Here is a 19,483-nt window from a genome sequence, read left to right on the forward strand (position 1 = left end):
GAAGAAATTCCATCCCACTCCCCGCCTCCTAGGGAAGGAAAAAAGTTTATTTTTCTTGTTTTACCTTGAGTGCATTATAGAGTCAATGTTGGTATGTGTGTGAAGACCACACTAATATCAAGCACAGATTTGTGAAAGAAATATAACCCTTCACATAAAGTAAGTATTACTTCTGTGGCTTTTGAGGGCAACAAGTTCCTAATCAAGTTCTAGTTCCCAAGAAAATTGTTCTCTGGACACAACTGATGGGCTGACTTTACTATCAGTATTAAATTCTTCTCATTGACTGTGGTTACAGAGGGTGAAGTTATCTCCTAAGTACAAAGTTCAAGTTGGCTTTGAATAACTGGATAAAGACCTTTAAGTGAACTCTGTATTTAAAGTGGGATTGGTGCAGACAGCGTTCACGGTGACTCATGTTGCTAAGTAGGTGGGCTGCTGGGGTTTTTACTGCTTCTCCACATACTTCTGAAGATGAAGGGGGTGCTGCTGCCACTTTTATTTGAGAATTCAGAAAAAAGTCCCTCAAAATTTTAAGGTTTCAAACTGGGAAAACCCCCAAAACATTGAGTACCAAAACCCAGAGAATCTTGAAAGCAGAGATGAAAGTTATAGAGGAGACTAATCTTTAAAATTATTTTCTTACAGCTGTTGCCTTAGAATTTAAGTATGTTCAATCTTAAGAATCTGTTTTTTTTAATGAGATAATCACAAATTATATGATGTCCAACAAGGCCAAGTGCTGGATTCTGCACCTGAGATGGGGAAGCTCTGAGTGTACAGACAGGCTGGGGAATGAGATGCTGGAGAGCAGTGCCATGGAAAGGTAGCTGGAGATCCTGGTCAGTGGCAAGTTGAATGTGAGTCACTGTGCCCTGGCAGCCAGGAGGGCCAACCCTGCCCTGGGGGACATCAGGGACAACATTGCCAGCTTGGCAAGGAAGAGGATTGTCCTGCTCTGCTCTGCACTGGGGCAGCCTCACCTTGAACACTGTGTGCAGATTTGGGTGCCACAATATCATAAAAAAAATTAAGCTGTTAGTGAGTGTCCAGAGTAGGGCCACATGGATGGTGAAGGCTCTGGAGGGGGAGCTGTGTGAGAAGCAGCTGAGGTCACTTGGTCTGTTCAGCCAAGAAGGAGAAAAGGAGACATCATTGCAGTTACAACTTCCTCAGGAGCAGAAGAGGTGCAGGCCACTGATCTCTCTCTGTGGTGACCAGCCATGGTTCCCAGGGGAATGGCCTGAAGCTGTGTCAGGGGACGTTTAGGTTGGATATCAGGAAAAGGTTCTTCACCCAAAGGATGGTTGGGCACTGAACAGGCTCCCCAGGGAAGTGGTCACAGCACCAGTCCTGACAGAGTTTAAGAAGTGTTTGGACAGTGCTCTCAGGGCACATGGTGTGAATCTTGGGGATGGTGCTGTGCAGGGTCAGGAGTAAAACTCAGTGATCTTTGCGGGTCCCTTCCAACTCAGAATATTCTGCAATTCTGTGAGATTCGACACATGGACGGGCTGAGCTCTCTTTAGTTGACTCTACATATCATTGATACTGAAGTGTCTCATAACTGGCTGCAACTTCTGCAAAAATGAAACCATAACTGAGTTGAAATTAATTATTGCTCTGTTCTGTGACTCAGATCCATTTGGAAAGAAATGATTCATTACTATACAGGGTTATAAAATGCATATGAGCTGTCATTCCTCAATACAAAATATTTAATTTTTTCCCAACACTAAGTAGCTTGTTAATCATTTTTATTCAAAGTCTGAAAAGGGCGACATATAATTTAAATGGTTGGGATGAGTTCTAGCATTCAAGTGCCTTGGTTTAATTGAAATACTGATGGCAGAGAATTAGTGTGAAGTACCTAATTTAATCTGAAGTCCATTGTAGCAGCATCGATGATTTATCAGTGAGAAAAAGGTGGCATTTTAGGAACAGTGTGTAGAAAATTATATACAACTTGTGTTAATACAGGCTGATGGAGTAATTTCTTCTGGTGTTTGTGGAGTGGTTTTTTTTATGGTTTTCATTTTTATTTGTTCAATCCATTTGTAAGACAACTGAAAAATAGTGCCAGTACAAGAGAGGTTTGGATGCTAAGTGGATAAATGAAGGATGAGAGTGGGGAATGGGGTCAAAATTTTTAAGAAGTTATGTTGATTCAGGTGCAGAGTCCTCTGATTATCTAAAAATTGTTCTTTTATGTATAAAGAAAATAGTTTTAGAGTAGAAAGGTTATTTCTTTCACGTGAGTTGAAATGTAACAATATTATTTCAATTTAATGAATAGAATTCTAATGAAGAATCCAACAGACTTATGCTTCCTACTTTCTTAGTGTTTTAAAGAAAAAGTGAGTGGATTTTTTTCATAAGAAGAAATGTCTGGGTCAGTTTCTTCTCTATTCTGATTTAGTTGAACAAAACTATAGTGGGATATTTTTTTAGTTTTTTTTTGGTTGGGTTTTTGTGGTTTGATTTATTTGGTTTTTTTTTTTTTTTTTAGAAAGATCCTCCTTTTAGATACTGCACGATTCCAGAAAAAACATTCCACGTAATTTGAACATTAACTTGTCTTTCAGCTGGTCCCATCCTTTTTGGTTTAGCTACTGTCCATTGTTCAGAGTGTGGGATCGGTATGTACTGTATCCGAAAGTATATATTTTCTTTTGAGTTCTGTGCTGCTTATTACAAGTTGCTTGATACCATTCTCATGATAAGAGATTTGTAAGTGTGACAAAGCAGATATCACAGTCAATAGGAGACGATAAAAACAAATCAGAAAAGCAAAGTTCAGTATGATTCTAACTGAGGCTGCTCTGTAACACATTTTCTAGGCTTCAAGAAGACTAAACTCTTCTATTGTACAGAAAGGGCTTAAAGCTGAAAAACTGTATTTAAGCAAATCAGAATGAAACATTAGAAAGGAAAAGTGAAGGAGATGCTTTCTCTGAGTGGACTGGGAGGACAGCAGAGCACAGGTGATGTGATCAGAAGGGCACGCTGCACAAACCTAGAGACTGCATTCCTGCCCACCCACTTTTCCCTCGCTTTTAGTAAATGCAGCTTTCATTTTTAGTATCTACTGTTGCTAGAGGACATTATAATAAATATTATTTTGGAAGCAATTTGACACCTGTTTTCACAGCCCAGATGAGTGTGTAGGAGAATGTTTGGTGATAAGTGGGCAGTTGACATAATCCCTTACTCCTTTTTCACACCAGAGACTACAGTCATTGACTTTAAAAAAAATTTAGGCCCCTTAAAATTTCTTCCTTGTCCTCTCAATCTAGGCAAACTGTTTGAATAAAGTAAACTGTGTCCCCACTATCAAAATATTTTTGTAAAGGGTCCTAATCCTAATTTATTGCTTCTAAAATTGTTTTATGTTACCATAGTTGGCAGTGTTTCTAATGGTGAAGACCAAAGTTATTTGCTTTGAATATGAATGTGGAACTGCTGGGTCTTGCTGCTTTCTAGGGTAGTCTGGGAACAGTTGTTATTGATGGAGTTCTCCTGCTCTCACCCTACCACTAATTAAAATATAGAAGTAAATCTCTGCGTTCAGGGGCAGAAAAACATATTGTGGGCCATCACCACCTGAGCTCAGGGACACAGACAGACCCCTGTAGCCACCTGTAGTTTCTGGTGTGGCTCAGTTTATCTCCTGATGTCAAGACAAATGCCAGCTGCAGAGTCAAGCCCAGCAACATAATCTAAAGTTACTCCATGTAGTGTCTAAATATGCGAGTTTAAGTATAGCCCACACTCCCTTCCTGATGTTTTCTGATTACTGAGAGTCTAAGTACAGTTATGATGTTGCACTCAGCATCAGGTATATAAGCAGGATTAAACAGGAATAGCAGACATTCCAACTATCCTGTTCCTAGATGGACAGTGTGTTTCTTCACTTGTGCAGCTTTTCCTTTTTACTTTTCTCCACTTATCCTCTCCTTTCTTCTCTCCCTCCCACTAAACTGTCCTTGCTTCCTTAAGTGTATCATTGACATTTTAGCAAAGTATGTTTCTCACTTGCAATTGCAGTCAGACAGCATTAGCAGCAAACATTTTTAGTCAGACAAGTTAGTAATAATCCAGTCTTGCACTCAATGCTGCTCCATTAGGATAAAGTAGAAGTAAAATATAATGCAATTTACATCAATCTGATCATCAGGATATCTGAGAAGTTGTGCATCAGAAACTACAGAAAGAAAGATGTATTATTATAAAAAATATTAGGTGGTCATGTGGGAGCATCATAGGGGTTTTATAAGGTAAAATTATTAGATCACCTCATTTTCTGAAAGTAGCATGTGAAGAGGGAGACCAGTGCTGTAGCAACAATTATTAAGACATATCTCTTCAGACTGGCCTTTGATTCATAAACAGTGGCTGGACTAAAAGTAAATTTGCATAATTTTATAACTATCAATTTATAACCAGTAAAACTGAGGTGAGAGGAAACTTCTTTCACTCCTTAAGTGAAAAGCAATCTCTTGCTAGGGTTGGGAAGACGTTTTTTTCTGGGTTATTCAGACTTCTTTTTTACATTACAGAGCTTTTTCACCTTCTGTTTGAGTAGCAATTACTAGTCCTGAAGCAGAATATCAGACTTTGTGACAACTGGTCTGTCCTGGATTGGTAAATTCTATGTGCAGGTGTAGCTGCCAAGAGGCCACGTGTTATTGTATTGCTGAGCTAGAGAAAATAAAGGTGTTTTCATTTAAATAAACATAGATAGAGCCCCAGCCTCCCCTGAAGCAGGCAAGAGGGCAAGAAGGGAACATGAGAAACTTACCCAGGCATGTAATAGTGTTCTAATATCAGAGGCTGCTTGAGGGGAAGGGAAGCAGCCTGCATTGCCTTGGCAGAATCTTCGCATTACTAAAAATGTCCCTTATGCTCCTTAAGGTTTTTGGTTTTTTTCACCCAAACCCATACTGTTGAATATTGTTAGGAAATTGCTTAGCCAGGAGTTTGCACATCATTGACTGGAGCCATTGCTGCATTCCAAGATTTATATCCTGGAATATCTTGGAGAGTGCATAAAGAAGAAATTACTCTTTGGGACCCTAGAATAATATTTCTAATGATGCTTGAAAAAAATGGTAAAAAATGTGTTTGTGGATTCACAGAAGCTGAAAAAGATACTCACACTGTGAGCAGTGTGAGTAGAGGAAAAAAATTTATAGTGGATTAGAAATAGTGCTTTACAGCCTTGGCTGTAAATGTGACCTCTAAAGTCCATTAGAGTTTTTTGTTTTCTACAAAATGTTGATCTGTACAGTAGGAACATGTGATTTAATATGATCGTTGTAATTCCCAAGATAAAATATACCAGACTTTAGAGAGGAGTCCTGGGAAAAAGTTGGTAAGGCATTTAGTTCTCCAAAATCTGGAATGTGTAGTACTGTACAGCGCAGGACACTTATTAAACTGATTTGCTCTGTGAGGAGAGACAGCAGCTGCTTCTTTATGAAGGCAAAAGTCCTTTGGGGAGTGTAGTGTCCAGTGCACCTGAACTTTGGTGGTCATTTCCACACAAGGTTTTATTGTAAGATAGTAATAATAACAATAATAATACAGTTAATACCTTGTACAGCAGAAGACAAAGAAATAATAGTATTTTGCAGAATACTAAAGAGATCTTTGGTCCATATATGCAGTGAGTAGAACAAAGTAGAGAATCGGAGGTGAAACAGTACAGGAAAATGTTTCATGTAGATCTTACCCATTTTTTTCGTCCTTGGAAGAGAACCTTTCCAAGTAACTTCTAATTTTGTGGAAAATCTTTTTTATTTACTGTATTTTATATGACTACGGGAGGATCTATAGTCAGATGGGAAAAAGGTAAATGTAGCATATTAACTGCAATGTTGGAGATCTTTGGAGCCTTCATCTACACCGAACTTCATTCTTTGTATTTAAAGATAAAGCCAAAGTATGTGCATGGACTGGGGCATCATTTGCAGGCTTATTTGTATGTGTACATTTTTTCCATGTTCACTCTTTTTCACAAAGTCTTCTCTTAGGATAGGATGGTATGAAATGTCTTGAACTTTTTTGGTGTATATGTTTGTTCTACTCATAATATGTCATTTTTGGACCAAATTTAATCTGTATTTTAAAAAAGCTAAACATATTTTTTATTCTGACTGGCACTGGGAATACTGTCATTCTGTAATACAATGAGCATAAATATAGGTAACTTCTAGCAAATTTGGCAATTGGTGTTTTAAAAGGAAGAGTTGGGGAAATATCTTCTTTCCTTACCTCCAGTTCTGATCTGCAAGATTATACTGTCTCTTCCTATAAGATTCTTATTCAAGTGCTTGAAATGCTGTATCAATAGAAATTGTATGGGTATGAATTAGTTTGTAGCAGAGGCTGAATTCTGTGGTTCTGTATTCCTGAAATTACTTGCTTATGTGCTTAATCCATATCAATAGTTTAATATATGCTTAAGTAGTTGAAAGCTTGCTGTCTAAACATAGAATTTTTTTTGTTTCAGAACCTGAAGTACTTTACCAATGTATCTCGTTTGCAATTTCTCATTCTTATCCCTTTGTCCCTACAAGGCAGATGTCACTTTCAGAGGTAATGGGATGTTCACGTGCTTGTGGTTGAGGCACCAAAGTGTTTATCAGTGCACCTCGATACTAGTCATGAGGATTTATTTCCTGGATAAAGTTGTGTACCAGCTTCCTAATCATCAGGGAAATATTTTCAGCAATACACAGCCTATTAACTGGCACCGAAGTAAACTTTTGATACAAATGGGAGTTTTGGGGAAAAAAGACACATTTCTTTGGGCTTCTTATTTTTGCATTCAGTACCAAAATGCATTCACCAGGGGACAAAAGCCTCTGCAAAACTTGTACGTCTCACCTTCACATGATACTGATCCACAGAAAATGGAAATATATTTTCTGGTAGACTGGAGTGTGGTAATGCAGCAGTTAATTTCTCCAAATCAAACAAGTGCATAGTTTTCATGAAAAGGGTTTGCATGTTTGAAGATTAGAATTTGGGGTTTTGAACTCTGTCTTGTTTTTTCTTTCCTCTTGTACTGTGATAAGTGTATATTTATGATCAAAGTGGCTTACAGTGAATGAAAGGGAAGAGAATTGAAATCTAGGGATTAAACTTATTTTTTTTTTTTCCTATGTATCCTAAATAACAAGGTAGAAATACAGAGAGAGCTGTGTGGTTGTGTTAGAAGCCTCAGGCTGTTATTAATCAGTGTGAGAAAAGATTAAACAGGGAGAACCATGGCAACCATGTAACATTTGTGAATGAATCTGTGTTTCCATAAGGCAGTTCCTAATGTGCAGTACTTCATATTCTAAAATAGATGTATTCGAAGTAGGTTGGCGCAGAAACTACAATCCATATTTGGGGAATGGCAGTTTGAAGTGTTCTCTGTTTATACCTTGAGTATCTGTATTTCATGGAAAATGTAGACACGGCAGGATACTTGGGGGCTTTATGCTCATTCGTTGGCTGGAAGTGATGTCTACTGCTAGAAGTGATGTTTGTATATAATTAAACATGATTTTCTGAGTACAAAAACTGACCTCATCAGTTATTTATTTGGATTATATCTGGGTTTGTTGTTTCTTTCCAGTGACTGTTATGACACAGTGTGTATAAGATCAGCAAATACAGAAACTACTATGGAAATTTATTTCACATCCAATCACTGGTGTTCCATCTTTTCTCTGTTTATATGTTCAAACATAAAGCATGATGATTTCATGACAGAAATCATAGAATGTAAGTCTTTTCTCATTTGTTGGATGATCTGTAATGATACCCAAAGGAGTTTCCTCTTGCAGGAGAAGATACTGCCAAATGCTCCTAAAGAGGGTGAGTCTTAGGGGTAAATTAGCCATATTGTGAGCCTCAGGAACTGCAGTCAAATGACTCTGGGTAACTTTGTTTGGAAATTCACACTGGAAAGATAAAATCCAGAGGGAATATTTTATATAATTAAAATTTTATATTGGCTAGTTTTTGAAAAATATTTTATTCCAGTACCCTGACTTTACTGTCACCCCAAGTAGCCCCAGTTAAATATTTCTGATGATGTTGAGCAGAATAATCTTTACTGAACTTTTGCCCTGTATAGAGTATTTTCTGGTGCTGTCACAGAGCCACCATTTCAGTCAAGGTGCAATCTCCCTTCTGTGCCTCCAGGAAATCTGGTTTCTGGGTTCTTTTCTCTGTTGCCTACCTGGCAAGTGACATTATTCATAGGTAACTTTTACTGATGTGCCCTGCTAGTGGTCTTCAATTCCAGGAATCTTGTATCTACTGTGCTGAATGGGGCACTGGACTGAATGGGCCAGTCTGACATTGATATAGATATTTCTGTCTGGCATCAAATGCAGAAGAGTATGGTGTAATTTAATGCATTTGAAAGGCAGTGGAATTAACTAAATAGCTCCTCTGAAGCTTCCAAAATTAGGCAATAGGTGGTTGTGCTGGCTGACCTGGTTACATTGTAAAGTAAAAAAAGTAATACCTGCAATAAAATTTCATCTTACATAAAATGAAAAGTAGTGGACAAGTACCTACAGTTTCATTATTACCAATGACTTAAATTCTGTGTCATTTTGTTCTTTATCTCACATGATGTATCTTTTGTGTCTGTGCCTTTGTCTTTGAGGAAGACTTAATTTTGTCTCAGTGAGAGGGGTGGTATTGGTAGTAAAAAAGAAGGTTCTCCATCTGTTGAATGAATGATGAAGTATGCTTTTCTTTTTACAACTGTATTGCTATGTCTGTAGGCTTGTTGCTTACCTGAAATACTTTTTTTTCCTCTAATCCAGCATGCCATTCTGTCTTTTTCTTCCTTTTTGGGGTCCTCTCATTTTCCCTCTGCCCTTTGTAATAAACTCTGCATTCCTCTTGTGCTATCGTACATCTTTGCTGTATATTGGCCTGCAGGGAATAACAAAGCTGCTGTTAGATACCATGGATTTGAGTGCCTCTGTCATGCTGCAGTGTTCCCTTTTCCACTCAGATAAACGTGAATCTGCCAACCTTTGAAAAAAATGTCGTCAAACTAAATGTTTGGCCTTCGTTTCCTCTATAGGCAAATATGTTTATTTTACAAGGAACAATATTATTACTTACAGATGTGATTTGAAAGGGATCGAAGAAGTGAAGACTATGTAAGGTATCACCAGTACCTCACACTTTTGTCTATACAAAAGCACAGTTATATGAAATGTTGGAAACCAAGACATTTTCCATAGGAAATATTTCTATTTTAATAGCAGAAATTAAAAATATTTCAAATAGAGGTGGAAGAGGGAAGTAAAATTTCCTTTAGAATGATGGTGCTAAAATTCTGATTAGTAAAATATCAAAGTAATATTTTCATGATGACAGCTTTTAAGTAATTTCCAGTGTTTCCAAAATTGAAGCTGTCCATATCGTATCAGTGCTGTTTCACAGCAGTTTGTCTGGTGAGCTGCCAAAGGACTGTTTTGGGTCTGCAGGTGGGTGTGCTGTGCCAACACCAGAAAACCCTCAGAATTCTGTGTGCTTTAAAACAAGTTGGAATAGAAATACTACACTGCCCCACAAAATGCTGTAAAAAAACTCAAGTGGGATTGTTAACAAATTCTTATTTTGTCACTAAAAAAAAAAATAAACATGTTTTTATTAAAAGGAGAAGGAAGAATAAATTTCACCTGTCAGAAACTGTTTTAATGGGCTTTCTTGATTCTTGTCTAGCATGCATCTGTGTACAGATGGAAAGGTCCAACACCACTGATATGACAAAGAGTTTTTTACCTGGTGGATTTTTGCTTCTTGTATTTTTTGATATATTTGTGGAATTCTGTCCGCAGAGAAAAGCCACAGAAAGGTCACAAAGCTTCAAGCCAAGATAAACAGCCTGTCAGAATATGTTTAGGAAATGACAGTATAAACCACAGAAAAACATATAGAAAGGAGAGGAAAACATATACCCTTGGAAAATACATTTCCTGGTTGGAAAGCTGTTGAAGCTTTCAGCTGCTTATGTTGTTTCCTTGCTCCTCTCCAGTAAATTGTTCAGGTTGTTAACTCAATCCATGTTCACAGGCACACAAGCCTTAGGGAAGGAGAGTGGATCTTCTGCAGCAGCTATAACAGGAGGCATTGTGGGCATCATGCCTAAAGGCCAGAGCATCTTTAGTCCCAGGAAAGGAGATTGGACTGCCTTTTTGGCAGACATTTTACCTAGTAATATTTAAAAAAATATTACAGATACAGCACAAGAGCATTTCTTTAGTAATTTTCAAACAGGCTCGTGTTTGCTCCTTTGCACACAGCAAAGAAAAGAAGCCTTCTGCGTTGGTCGGTTCAACATGCATCATTTTAACATTTTTTTACTCCGTTGCCATTGTAAAATGGCATCTCAGTTCTTGTTTATTTATCCTCATTATTTTGTGTTTCAAGTACAAATTTCACTTCATTGGGAAATAATTTTCCATGGCTGTGCTATTGCCCCTGGTGTTCCTTAGCACTGTGACATCAGCTTCAAAATTACATACCACAATAATGTAAATGCTAAAGCATCTGAACAACTTTGTTTTGTTAATTTTACAGAAAGTTCAGACATGAGTCCAGATGTGCGATGAGAGGAATTTTAGTTGCACAGAAGGCTTTTTGACAGACTCTTGTAGCACATTTAGCCTAGATAAGTGACAGGAATAAAGTTATTGGCTAAAAAAGTCATTATCCAAGCTGAATTTTATTTGGATTTTCAGAATATTTATTTCCCTCAAGTTTACCTCACTCCTAATGGAATCAATCAGCTTTTATTTGAAAGGTCTAGGATTTAACTGTGGAATTTGAGTTTCTCTTTTACTTCAGGTGTACCAGAAGACCAAAGGGTGCAATAAAAAGTACTGCAAGTTAGGTAGAGGCACTAAGCCCCTTGACTCCCCTCAAGATCTTAAACCTAAGTGAATAAATGTAAATATTAGCTTATTTCACTCTTTAAAATCAGAAAGGTATGTAATTATTTCATATTCTTTACTGAAAAATAAAAAAGGTTATCTTTAGAAATTTCATAAGCTGATCTTGAAAAAAACTCAGCACTACAAATAAATTTGATAAATGTGCTGAGCCCTGAGGCCTTAGTGCAATTAATGTATACATTGCCTTTGTAATAAGTTGTATACCTGATCATAAAGTAAAAACACCGGTGGATCTGTTAAAGGAATTAGTTCGTGTTTGGGGGAAAAAAGATAATGATAAAGTAATTAGTATCATAAGTTCGACAAAGATTTAAAACTGTGCTACATGGCAGTAATGGATTTTGAACACAGTTAATGAGCATATTCCGTGCATTCATTTTTAATTAAGTGGAAAAAATAGTGGTCCTTTAACTGGAGATAATAAATGTGCAAGTCAGTCTTGCACAAACATGCAACACAAGAATTTATTGCCTGCTGTCTAACTAGGGAACTGGGAATCATTATAAAGATTAGATTTACTGAAAAAAAAAATCCAGAAAAAGCTTTAGTAGAAAATGTTTATGAGGTAATAATTTTCACATTAAATATAGTTTGGCATCTTTGGTAGAGAGTGTGTGTGTGCGCATGCTTTTTAAAATATGAGCCTTTGCTATCATCAGAGGTAGGACTGTTTGTACCCTTGAAAAGGACTCTGCTATTTACGAATTTAGATTTATGTGAGCTGTATTTAATATATGACTGCACATGCAGGAGAACATAAAAATATTAGAAACCTCAAAACTTTCTTAGAGGTTTGTTATGCTCATACTTAGGATACAAATTGTGGTTTTAAAAAACAACTTGGCTCAGGAAGCTGCAGCTGAGAACAGCCGAGTGCTTGCCCTGGTTTACCCAGCACACACTCAACTTCCCAAACCACCGGGCTGTGCTGCCACTGGGGCTCTGGGGGATTCAGAGGCTGAAGCAGGGAAAATGCAGCTGCAATGCTCAGTGTTTATGCTGTCAGTGGGCGGCTGGGGAGCTGACATGAAGCAGGTTAAAGCACTGAAACCAGATGTACCTTCTAGAGCAGTGGCTTTCCGAGTTTTTATGACTTGGGAACCCCCCAAACATTTCCAGTGAAAACAAGGACCCTTGTATGCCATACTGAAGCTTTTTGATGATTGACTGGCATGTCTTAGTTACCTTTCATGGATCTGGTTGAAGTTGTTCACCAATCCCCAGGGATACCCGGATGACATGTTAAAAGCAATAGAACCAAATCAAACTTAAAATATTTCATTCTCTCAAAATTCCCTGCTCTTATGTCTCTTGTCAACGCTTCCACAATACCAGGTTCTTTCTGATGTGCAGTGAGGTCTAGGTCTTTGCTCAACAAACGTCTTGTTGGGATATGCATAAACTCCTTCTAAGTTTCCCTAAGCCTTAACTTAACCTTTAGGAAGTTATTCACCTCTGGTATTCCAGGAAAGAAAGTTTTCATTACCAAAAAGCTCCCCAACTTTCACTGGTGGCATGAAGTGTACAGCTGGTGACGTTGCACCACAAGTTACTGTGCCACTGAGGAAATTATGGTCTTCTTTTTCCTCTGATTTTATTCTGCCCTGTCACACATGTAATAATTGCTTTCTGTGCAAGAAATGCATACACTTGGGTCTCTTCAAAATGCTAGCTCTGCTTTTATTTTTTTAACCTCGCTGCATGATTTTATTATGTATGTAAGTCAGTAGCAACTTGGGAGCTAAGTATAAAATAGCTGGCTTTGGCTGCATACTTTTAGCATTTAAAAAAATAAAAACTGCAGAGTCAGTTTATTGGTTAAATTAGAAAGTTTATAGACTTTTTTATCAGTAAATAAACATTGTATTTTCTTTTTTGTTCAGGTATGACTTTGTAGAAGTTGAAGAGCCCAGTGATGGCACTGTTTTAGGGCGCTGGTGTGGTTCCAGTACTGTGCCAAGCAGACAAATCTCCAAAGGAAACCAGATCAGAATAAGATTCGTGTCTGATGAATATTTTCCTTCTGAACCTGGATTCTGCATCCATTATACACTTCTTATGCCAGTAAGTAACACGTTTCAGATTGAAACATTTCAGGATACAAAATCTTTGAAGTGGTAGCTCAAAAGAATCTTCTAATACATTAAGATTAATTACTGTTTATTTCTTAATAATAATAGTGTGCAATCTGTCTTCCTGAATTGTACATTTTGTTTCTGTTTTTTAACTGAGTGTTCCTGTGGTTCTTTTTGGATGGCTTTGGACTAGGAAGTTGTGGGCTCAGTTGTTTGTGTGGAAAATTCAGTAAAATGTTTGCATTCCTAATACTGTAGTGTGGAAAAAAAAAAAAGAATTCCAGCTTTGAGAAAAAGACAGATCAGTTTATGAATCAGCAGTGTGATGTTGAAAGAGGATTGGGAAGTCACAAAAAAGAAACTGAAGAGATTAGTGGTTTTATTAGTCAGCTGCTATTAGACATACTCAACCAGATGATTGTACTTGGTTCCCAAACAGAACATTTCTAATGAATCTAGATAGTTTTATTATAGAGACAAAGCAGACAATCTATAATATTAAATTTTCACTGCATTTTCTTTGTCAACTGTACTTTATGCTTCTATTGAATGTTGCTTAAAGCTTGTAAGTCACAGGTATTAAACGAGTTATTGTTGAAATTATGACTAATTTCACCATCAACAGTTTTATTACTACTTTTATTAAATTAAAGATCTTTGATAGCAAAAAAATGTTTACATAATTTTAAGGATGAGATAACGTCCTGAAACGTTAAAATGGAGGAAAACAGGAGTTGACTTGTTTTAAAATAGGTACTCCATGTTTAAAGAGAGTGGAGAGTATTTTTGATTAATTCTTCATAATTCACTCTGAATCTCCTAAGTAGTCTCGTGGTCTGTGGTATTTGGTTGGTGGAAAATATCTCCAAGCTCAATAAAAAAAATGATCAAAAGAATCTATGTTGTAACCCCATTGACGTGTTTCACTCAGAATGCACTTGGCTGGCTTTATTTTTCTGCTATTTTTGCTCCTTCTCCCAGCTGGCAAAATTTCAGTTATTGAGAAGAATATATTTAGCCTGCTGATGATGGTGTCAGTGTAATGTAGTGGGGGTGGGATGTTTGTGTGTGTGTATATATATATGTTTATGTGTGTTGTTTTCCTATTAATGTTTTTAACTACTTATGCCTAAGGAAGAACTGCTTCTAAAGGGACTAAAGGTTTGATCTGCATCTTTGACTCTTTTATGAGTTAGAATAACTTTTGTTAGTAGAATACTATGACCCAATAATGGTAAACTTTAAAATTAAATAACATGTCAGTCTTCAAACTTGAATTAAGGCCAGGTTTAAACTTTGGTACACCCGAGGGCAGAATGTAATAAGTATGTTTACTTTTAGAAAATGGTAAAAGAAAATCACTAAATGCATGTATTTGTGGGGCTGGTGCCAAATTCCATTGTCACAGATCTAGTATTACAGCCTACCTGCTATGCATCTCTCTAACTTATGTATGATCCCATTTCTGTGGAACTGATTAAACAAAGGCACCTGAAAATAGCCATATATGTGTAATGATTTTTGTGTCATGCTCTACAAATGGAGTCAGTTTATTCCTTAGTATTTGATGGCGAAAACAGATTAGAAAATTTAAATTACAAACAATGGTTTAATGTTCAAAATAGTTGCACCTAACACATGCAAGGAACAAGAGCAGCCCACATGCTGTAATAAGAATTTGGAATGAGACCCAAAATGTGCAATGTACTACCTGCTTATCAGTTAATTTCTAAATCTTCCTCTAAAAGAGCTGTGATCTTTTTCGACAAAAATTATGTCCTAATAGTCATGCAGAATGCAATTACACATTTCAGACAGCATATTGTAAATTAAATAGACATTGTTTAGTTCCAGGATTAAACCTGCTTCTTGTACCCAAAGCAATTGAAAGCCAAAAAAAGTACTTTGCTTTACTATTATAAAGTTATCTTATCTAGCTTTTCAAGAGAAAATAAAATTTACAGCCACATCCCCAGAAAAAAAAAAGGTCAGCTATAGGAAAGAGCTTTAATTTTAAATAATTCTTGCAAAATCATAGCTGATTCACTAAGATATTCAGTTCAATGAATTGGTCCTAAACAGTTAATTCTTTTTCATTTTTTTTTTTTCTTTTTTTTTTCTTTTTTTTTTTTTTTTTTTTTTTTTCTTGACAAGTAATGGGGAGGGGGAGATGCCTGGTAGACTACTAGTGAGAGATTGTTTGGGGAGAAATGAAGCAAAACTGAAATAAAACAGTGCAAGCTTGTTTCTGTATTTGAAGGCCACACACAGAGAGGGGCACCGTACACATTTGCAGGTCTTTTAAAGAGCAAGAGAAATGCCTTTGTTTACATCTGCTGTAATTTATCGTGTATATATGTATATATATGTAGATATATATATAATTTTTTTTAGATTTTTTTTTTTACTTTGTATATTATATTTCAAAGCAGCTTTTCACATGTTAAGTAGTAGGAAAATGGCTATTGATGTCATTACTTTATTTCTAGGATTTGGTCACTCTAAAGGACAGACTCACAGCCATTCCAATGTCAGTGGATGCAACATCCAAATTTCTGTAGAAGGATTTGATTTGGGATTGGAAGATACTGCAGAAAAGCAGTGCACATACTTATACAAGCGGAATGTTGCCCCCCAAAAAATGACTCTCGTCTTTAGATTCTAACTAATTACAGCTTAATAATTTGAATTTCTTCCATTTTAAGTTGAGTACCATGGCTGCATCTGGAACTTTCTGTAATTCTGGTCTTACTCCCACTTACTTTCTTCTGTTTTATAGTTACAAGTTAATTTTGTCTGCGATGCCGTGAAGTGGATGCAAGTGTTAAAAAAGGTTATTCCTATTAAGCAAACATTGTTTGTGTCATTCCAAAATGATTATGCTCCTTTCAGCACAGCTGTTATTCTCGGTCACTCTTTCATGCTCTGCCGTGTCACTTACTCTGTGCTTACTGGTGAGCTGCTTTATTCAGTGAAGGCTGCCTAGTGATGGTTCTCAATTTTGACCAGCTATCTGTTTATTAAAAGTCACGATTTTGACAGCACTGTGCCACCTAAACCCTCCTAGAACTTTATTGCAAAAACAATCCATATTTCATTTCTTTTGCCCTTCTTCTCATTTGCCCCATATAGAAGCCACAAGAAATTGAGGGAAATCTTATAAACTCTTACAATATACATTTGGGCCTCAGTGTTCCTAGCGACTTGTTTAGTTTAAACTATGTCAGTTACAAGTTTGGCAGAGAAAACTTGATGTAATAAAGTCCATTGTTAGTTGGGGAGCGGGTGAATGGGATACTTGATGCCTGAGGTGCCATTAAGGAATGCATGACTGATTGCCAAAGTAGTTATTAATTATTCAGGGCACTCAGAACAAAGCAGCTCCAGTTAAAGTTGAAGCTGGGGGTGACTGTATTCCCCTTCTTTTTTGGCATATGGTTGCATGTCATTTGTCATCAAAGATCATGCCAAAGATCTTTGAAAATAAAAGACTTAACCCTCTTTTATGCAAGCAAAGATGAAACTCCAAGAAGCTGTCTAAAGACTGACCTGGTTTAAAAGTGACTTAGCAGGTGGTTTGGGATTTCAGTACAGTACCTGTTTGGCTACGTGGGTGTCAATCCAAAAGAGTGATCTGCTTTGGTTTGCTTTACTTTTTTCCCCTTTTGATGCAAAATGTAGAGATTTTGTTAGTATTGGTCTTGCTTTTGGCAGTAATGAAGATTAAATAGATATTCTTTTTAGAACTATCTAATAATACTTCCTTTATTTCATCCAGATTGACTAAGCTTTGCTCTTTAAAGATTGAGCATGTTACCTTTTTTTATGGAACCTTTTTAATTGAGCTTGTTGATCGAAACAGGCAAATAAAATTAAAATACTGATGGAAAAAGTGCATGAAACTAGAACAGAGAGGAAAGCTCATACCCTGCTTTCACTTCCTCTCACAAATCTACAGATTTCACAGCAATCAGGTGTGTTTCTCATGCTCTTGTGCCGAAGGCCAAGAGATGCTTAACTGCATCTGCAATAACTGGAAATTCTTCCAGAAACATCATTAAGGACATTATTGATCTCCTAAACAAGGGTTTTTATACGCTCTCTTTAGAAGTGGTCAAAAGGTTTTAGAAATGAAATTATTATTATTTCAGGGTTTTTTAAGCCAAGGCAGTACGAAGAATCAGGAGAGTAGATGAGTGTTATGTAGCACTTTGCAATGCTACATGAGGTGAAAAAGAGCTGTGAAAACCCTTCATGTGGTGGGAAAGACTCTAAAACAAAACCTCTGTGTTCAGACTTTCCACTGATTAGGTACAGTGAAACCTCAGTGTAGATAATTGAACAAGCTACCAAAGATTCTCCAGTGTGCAAATTCCGTGTATTAATTTTCTTTTGTGTGGCAAAAATTCATTGTAAATCGAAGGTGTTTTGGAACTAATTCTTTCCTTGAAGATTCCATTTTGCATTAAATTTTTGCTTAACATCTTAGATGAGATTTTTTTTTACATCAGACATTAAGTAGTACCCCAAAAGACATAGATAGGAGTGAAATGCTTCAGTTAACAAAAAAAAAATGCAAACAGTACAAACTGAGAGTGACTACTATACATGAGACTAAAATGAGTGCTGGGGAAAAAAAGACTTTGAGGCAAAAAAACCCTCTGAAATATACTTTCTAATTAAATCATAATGCCTTTTTTCTTGTGACCATATCTCATGGACATCATAAAAAGTTGAAAGATCTGTGTGTGTGAGGCAGAGAGACAGGGTTAGACAGGAATCTACCAAGATTATGGACCTGCACAGAAGTCCATAGAAGTGTATCCTTAACCTCCTCAACCTGAGGTGTCACTGAGGATTTTCTGAGACTCTTCCTTTCAGAGGGGCATTTCGAACCATTTGGGTGTTATCATTTAGTTCTTAAAAGGAATGAGTATATTTATCTGATATCAAGTTTTGTGCCTCGAAGGACAAAGTTCCTTTCCCTTTGGCCAAAACCTGGAGGCAGTTTCTCGTGTAGTACATGTACTATAAACAATTTATTTTGTATTTTTCTGTGATATTAGTCTTGCAGTGGCACAGGCTGAAAAGAATCACTAATTGTTTCATTGTTTGTGGAAAAAAGTAATTTACTTTCCTTGGATTAAAGTTTTTTATAAATTTATCACATCTTTGAAAAGATTTAAATTCATTGATTTGGGAAGTTTATTGAATATCCCATTCCATATCACTGAGGCAAGAGATAAAAAAGACACTTCATTTTCTTATTTCTAAATAAGTAGCCATTATTTCAAAATTAAATACAGTTGCATTACTGCAAATGTCATGTTTTGGTGGTTTTTTCTTTACAACAAGTTCTGTGTGAGGTTTCTTCTTGAAAAATTTAGGAGTGTTCAACAAATATCAAAGTGGGGGGTTTTTTTGGAACATTAATGTAAGTCATAAAACTCTTTAATTTTTGAGGTTTGGGCCCTTTTTTTTGAAAGGTGGAAATCACAACGAATGACAGGGACAAGAGCTCATGAAAACTACTCTCCTTTTAGTTGTCCAGAGCAGTATGTCCAAGTTAGATCACTCTGTGCCAACTTGTTTAAAGCAAAAATTATTACTACAAACAAGAATTGGGATGAAAGCAACTGTTATGGATAAGCAGGCAACCTTTATTGCTCCTTGTCCCAAATAATGCCTTTGATCACATATTAACCCTCTCCTCCTGCTTGAAAGCAGACCATAGAATGATTCAGTGAAAACAATTAAATACCCTAAAAGGTGAAAAAGTTTAGAAAATATATTGGAAAAGTATTTCAAATACATGAGAATCTCTTTTCTTCATTTTTTGTAAATTACCCAAAGGCTTTTATTAAATTTCCATTCAGTAATGAATATTTATATTGTCAGGGACTCTTTTTTAGTATTTAAAAACTTTATTACTGTCTCATAGCATTTCAGTGTAGAAGTTTCTGTATGCATAATTAATTTGGAAATGAGTTTTACATGGTCGATCATTTATTTGTTTGTACCGTTCTGGAGTAAATTTTAATGTGTGTTCTGCTGTTTTTAAGAATTTAAAAGTTTTGTATGAGGGTCCTTAAACAAAAAAAAACTTCAGGCGAGGCCGTGACTTAAGACCAGTCTGTATGTATATAAAAATGTCACTCTTCAGCTGTAAACTCAATGATGTCATGTAATTGGAGCTTTGGATGCTACTTCAACAGAAATATTTCACAATGTTGTTCAAATGTTTCTTTAGTTTCAAGATTATTCTGTAGTCATGGTTCAAATCTATTTGTTCAATCTAATTGATCATATCTATCCTAAAGAATGCAATGTCTCAATTATTTGTACTTTTTTTATTTAATCCTTTACTAGATACTTTATGAGCTACTTTTCACTTGATATGTTTGGTTTAAAAAACCCCAAACCATC

The 19,483-nt window shown here is 36.4% G+C and overlaps 1 protein-coding gene across 1 annotated transcript in view; it reads left to right on the forward strand.

The window, feature by feature from the left end:
• The window catches only part of PDGFC (platelet derived growth factor C), a 122,531-nt gene that overhangs the window by 75,856 nt on the left and 27,192 nt on the right, over positions 1–19,483 (forward strand). The window contains exon 3 of the mRNA XM_066317666.1: positions 12,866–13,046. Within this exon, the coding sequence (XP_066173763.1) occupies positions 12,866–13,046 (181 nt within the window). The remainder of the gene's footprint in view (positions 1–12,865; positions 13,047–19,483) is intronic.

This window comes from Sylvia atricapilla, chromosome 4 (assembly GCF_009819655.1).
Source record: "Sylvia atricapilla isolate bSylAtr1 chromosome 4, bSylAtr1.pri, whole genome shotgun sequence".
Taxonomy (NCBI): domain Eukaryota; kingdom Metazoa; phylum Chordata; class Aves; order Passeriformes; family Sylviidae; genus Sylvia; species Sylvia atricapilla.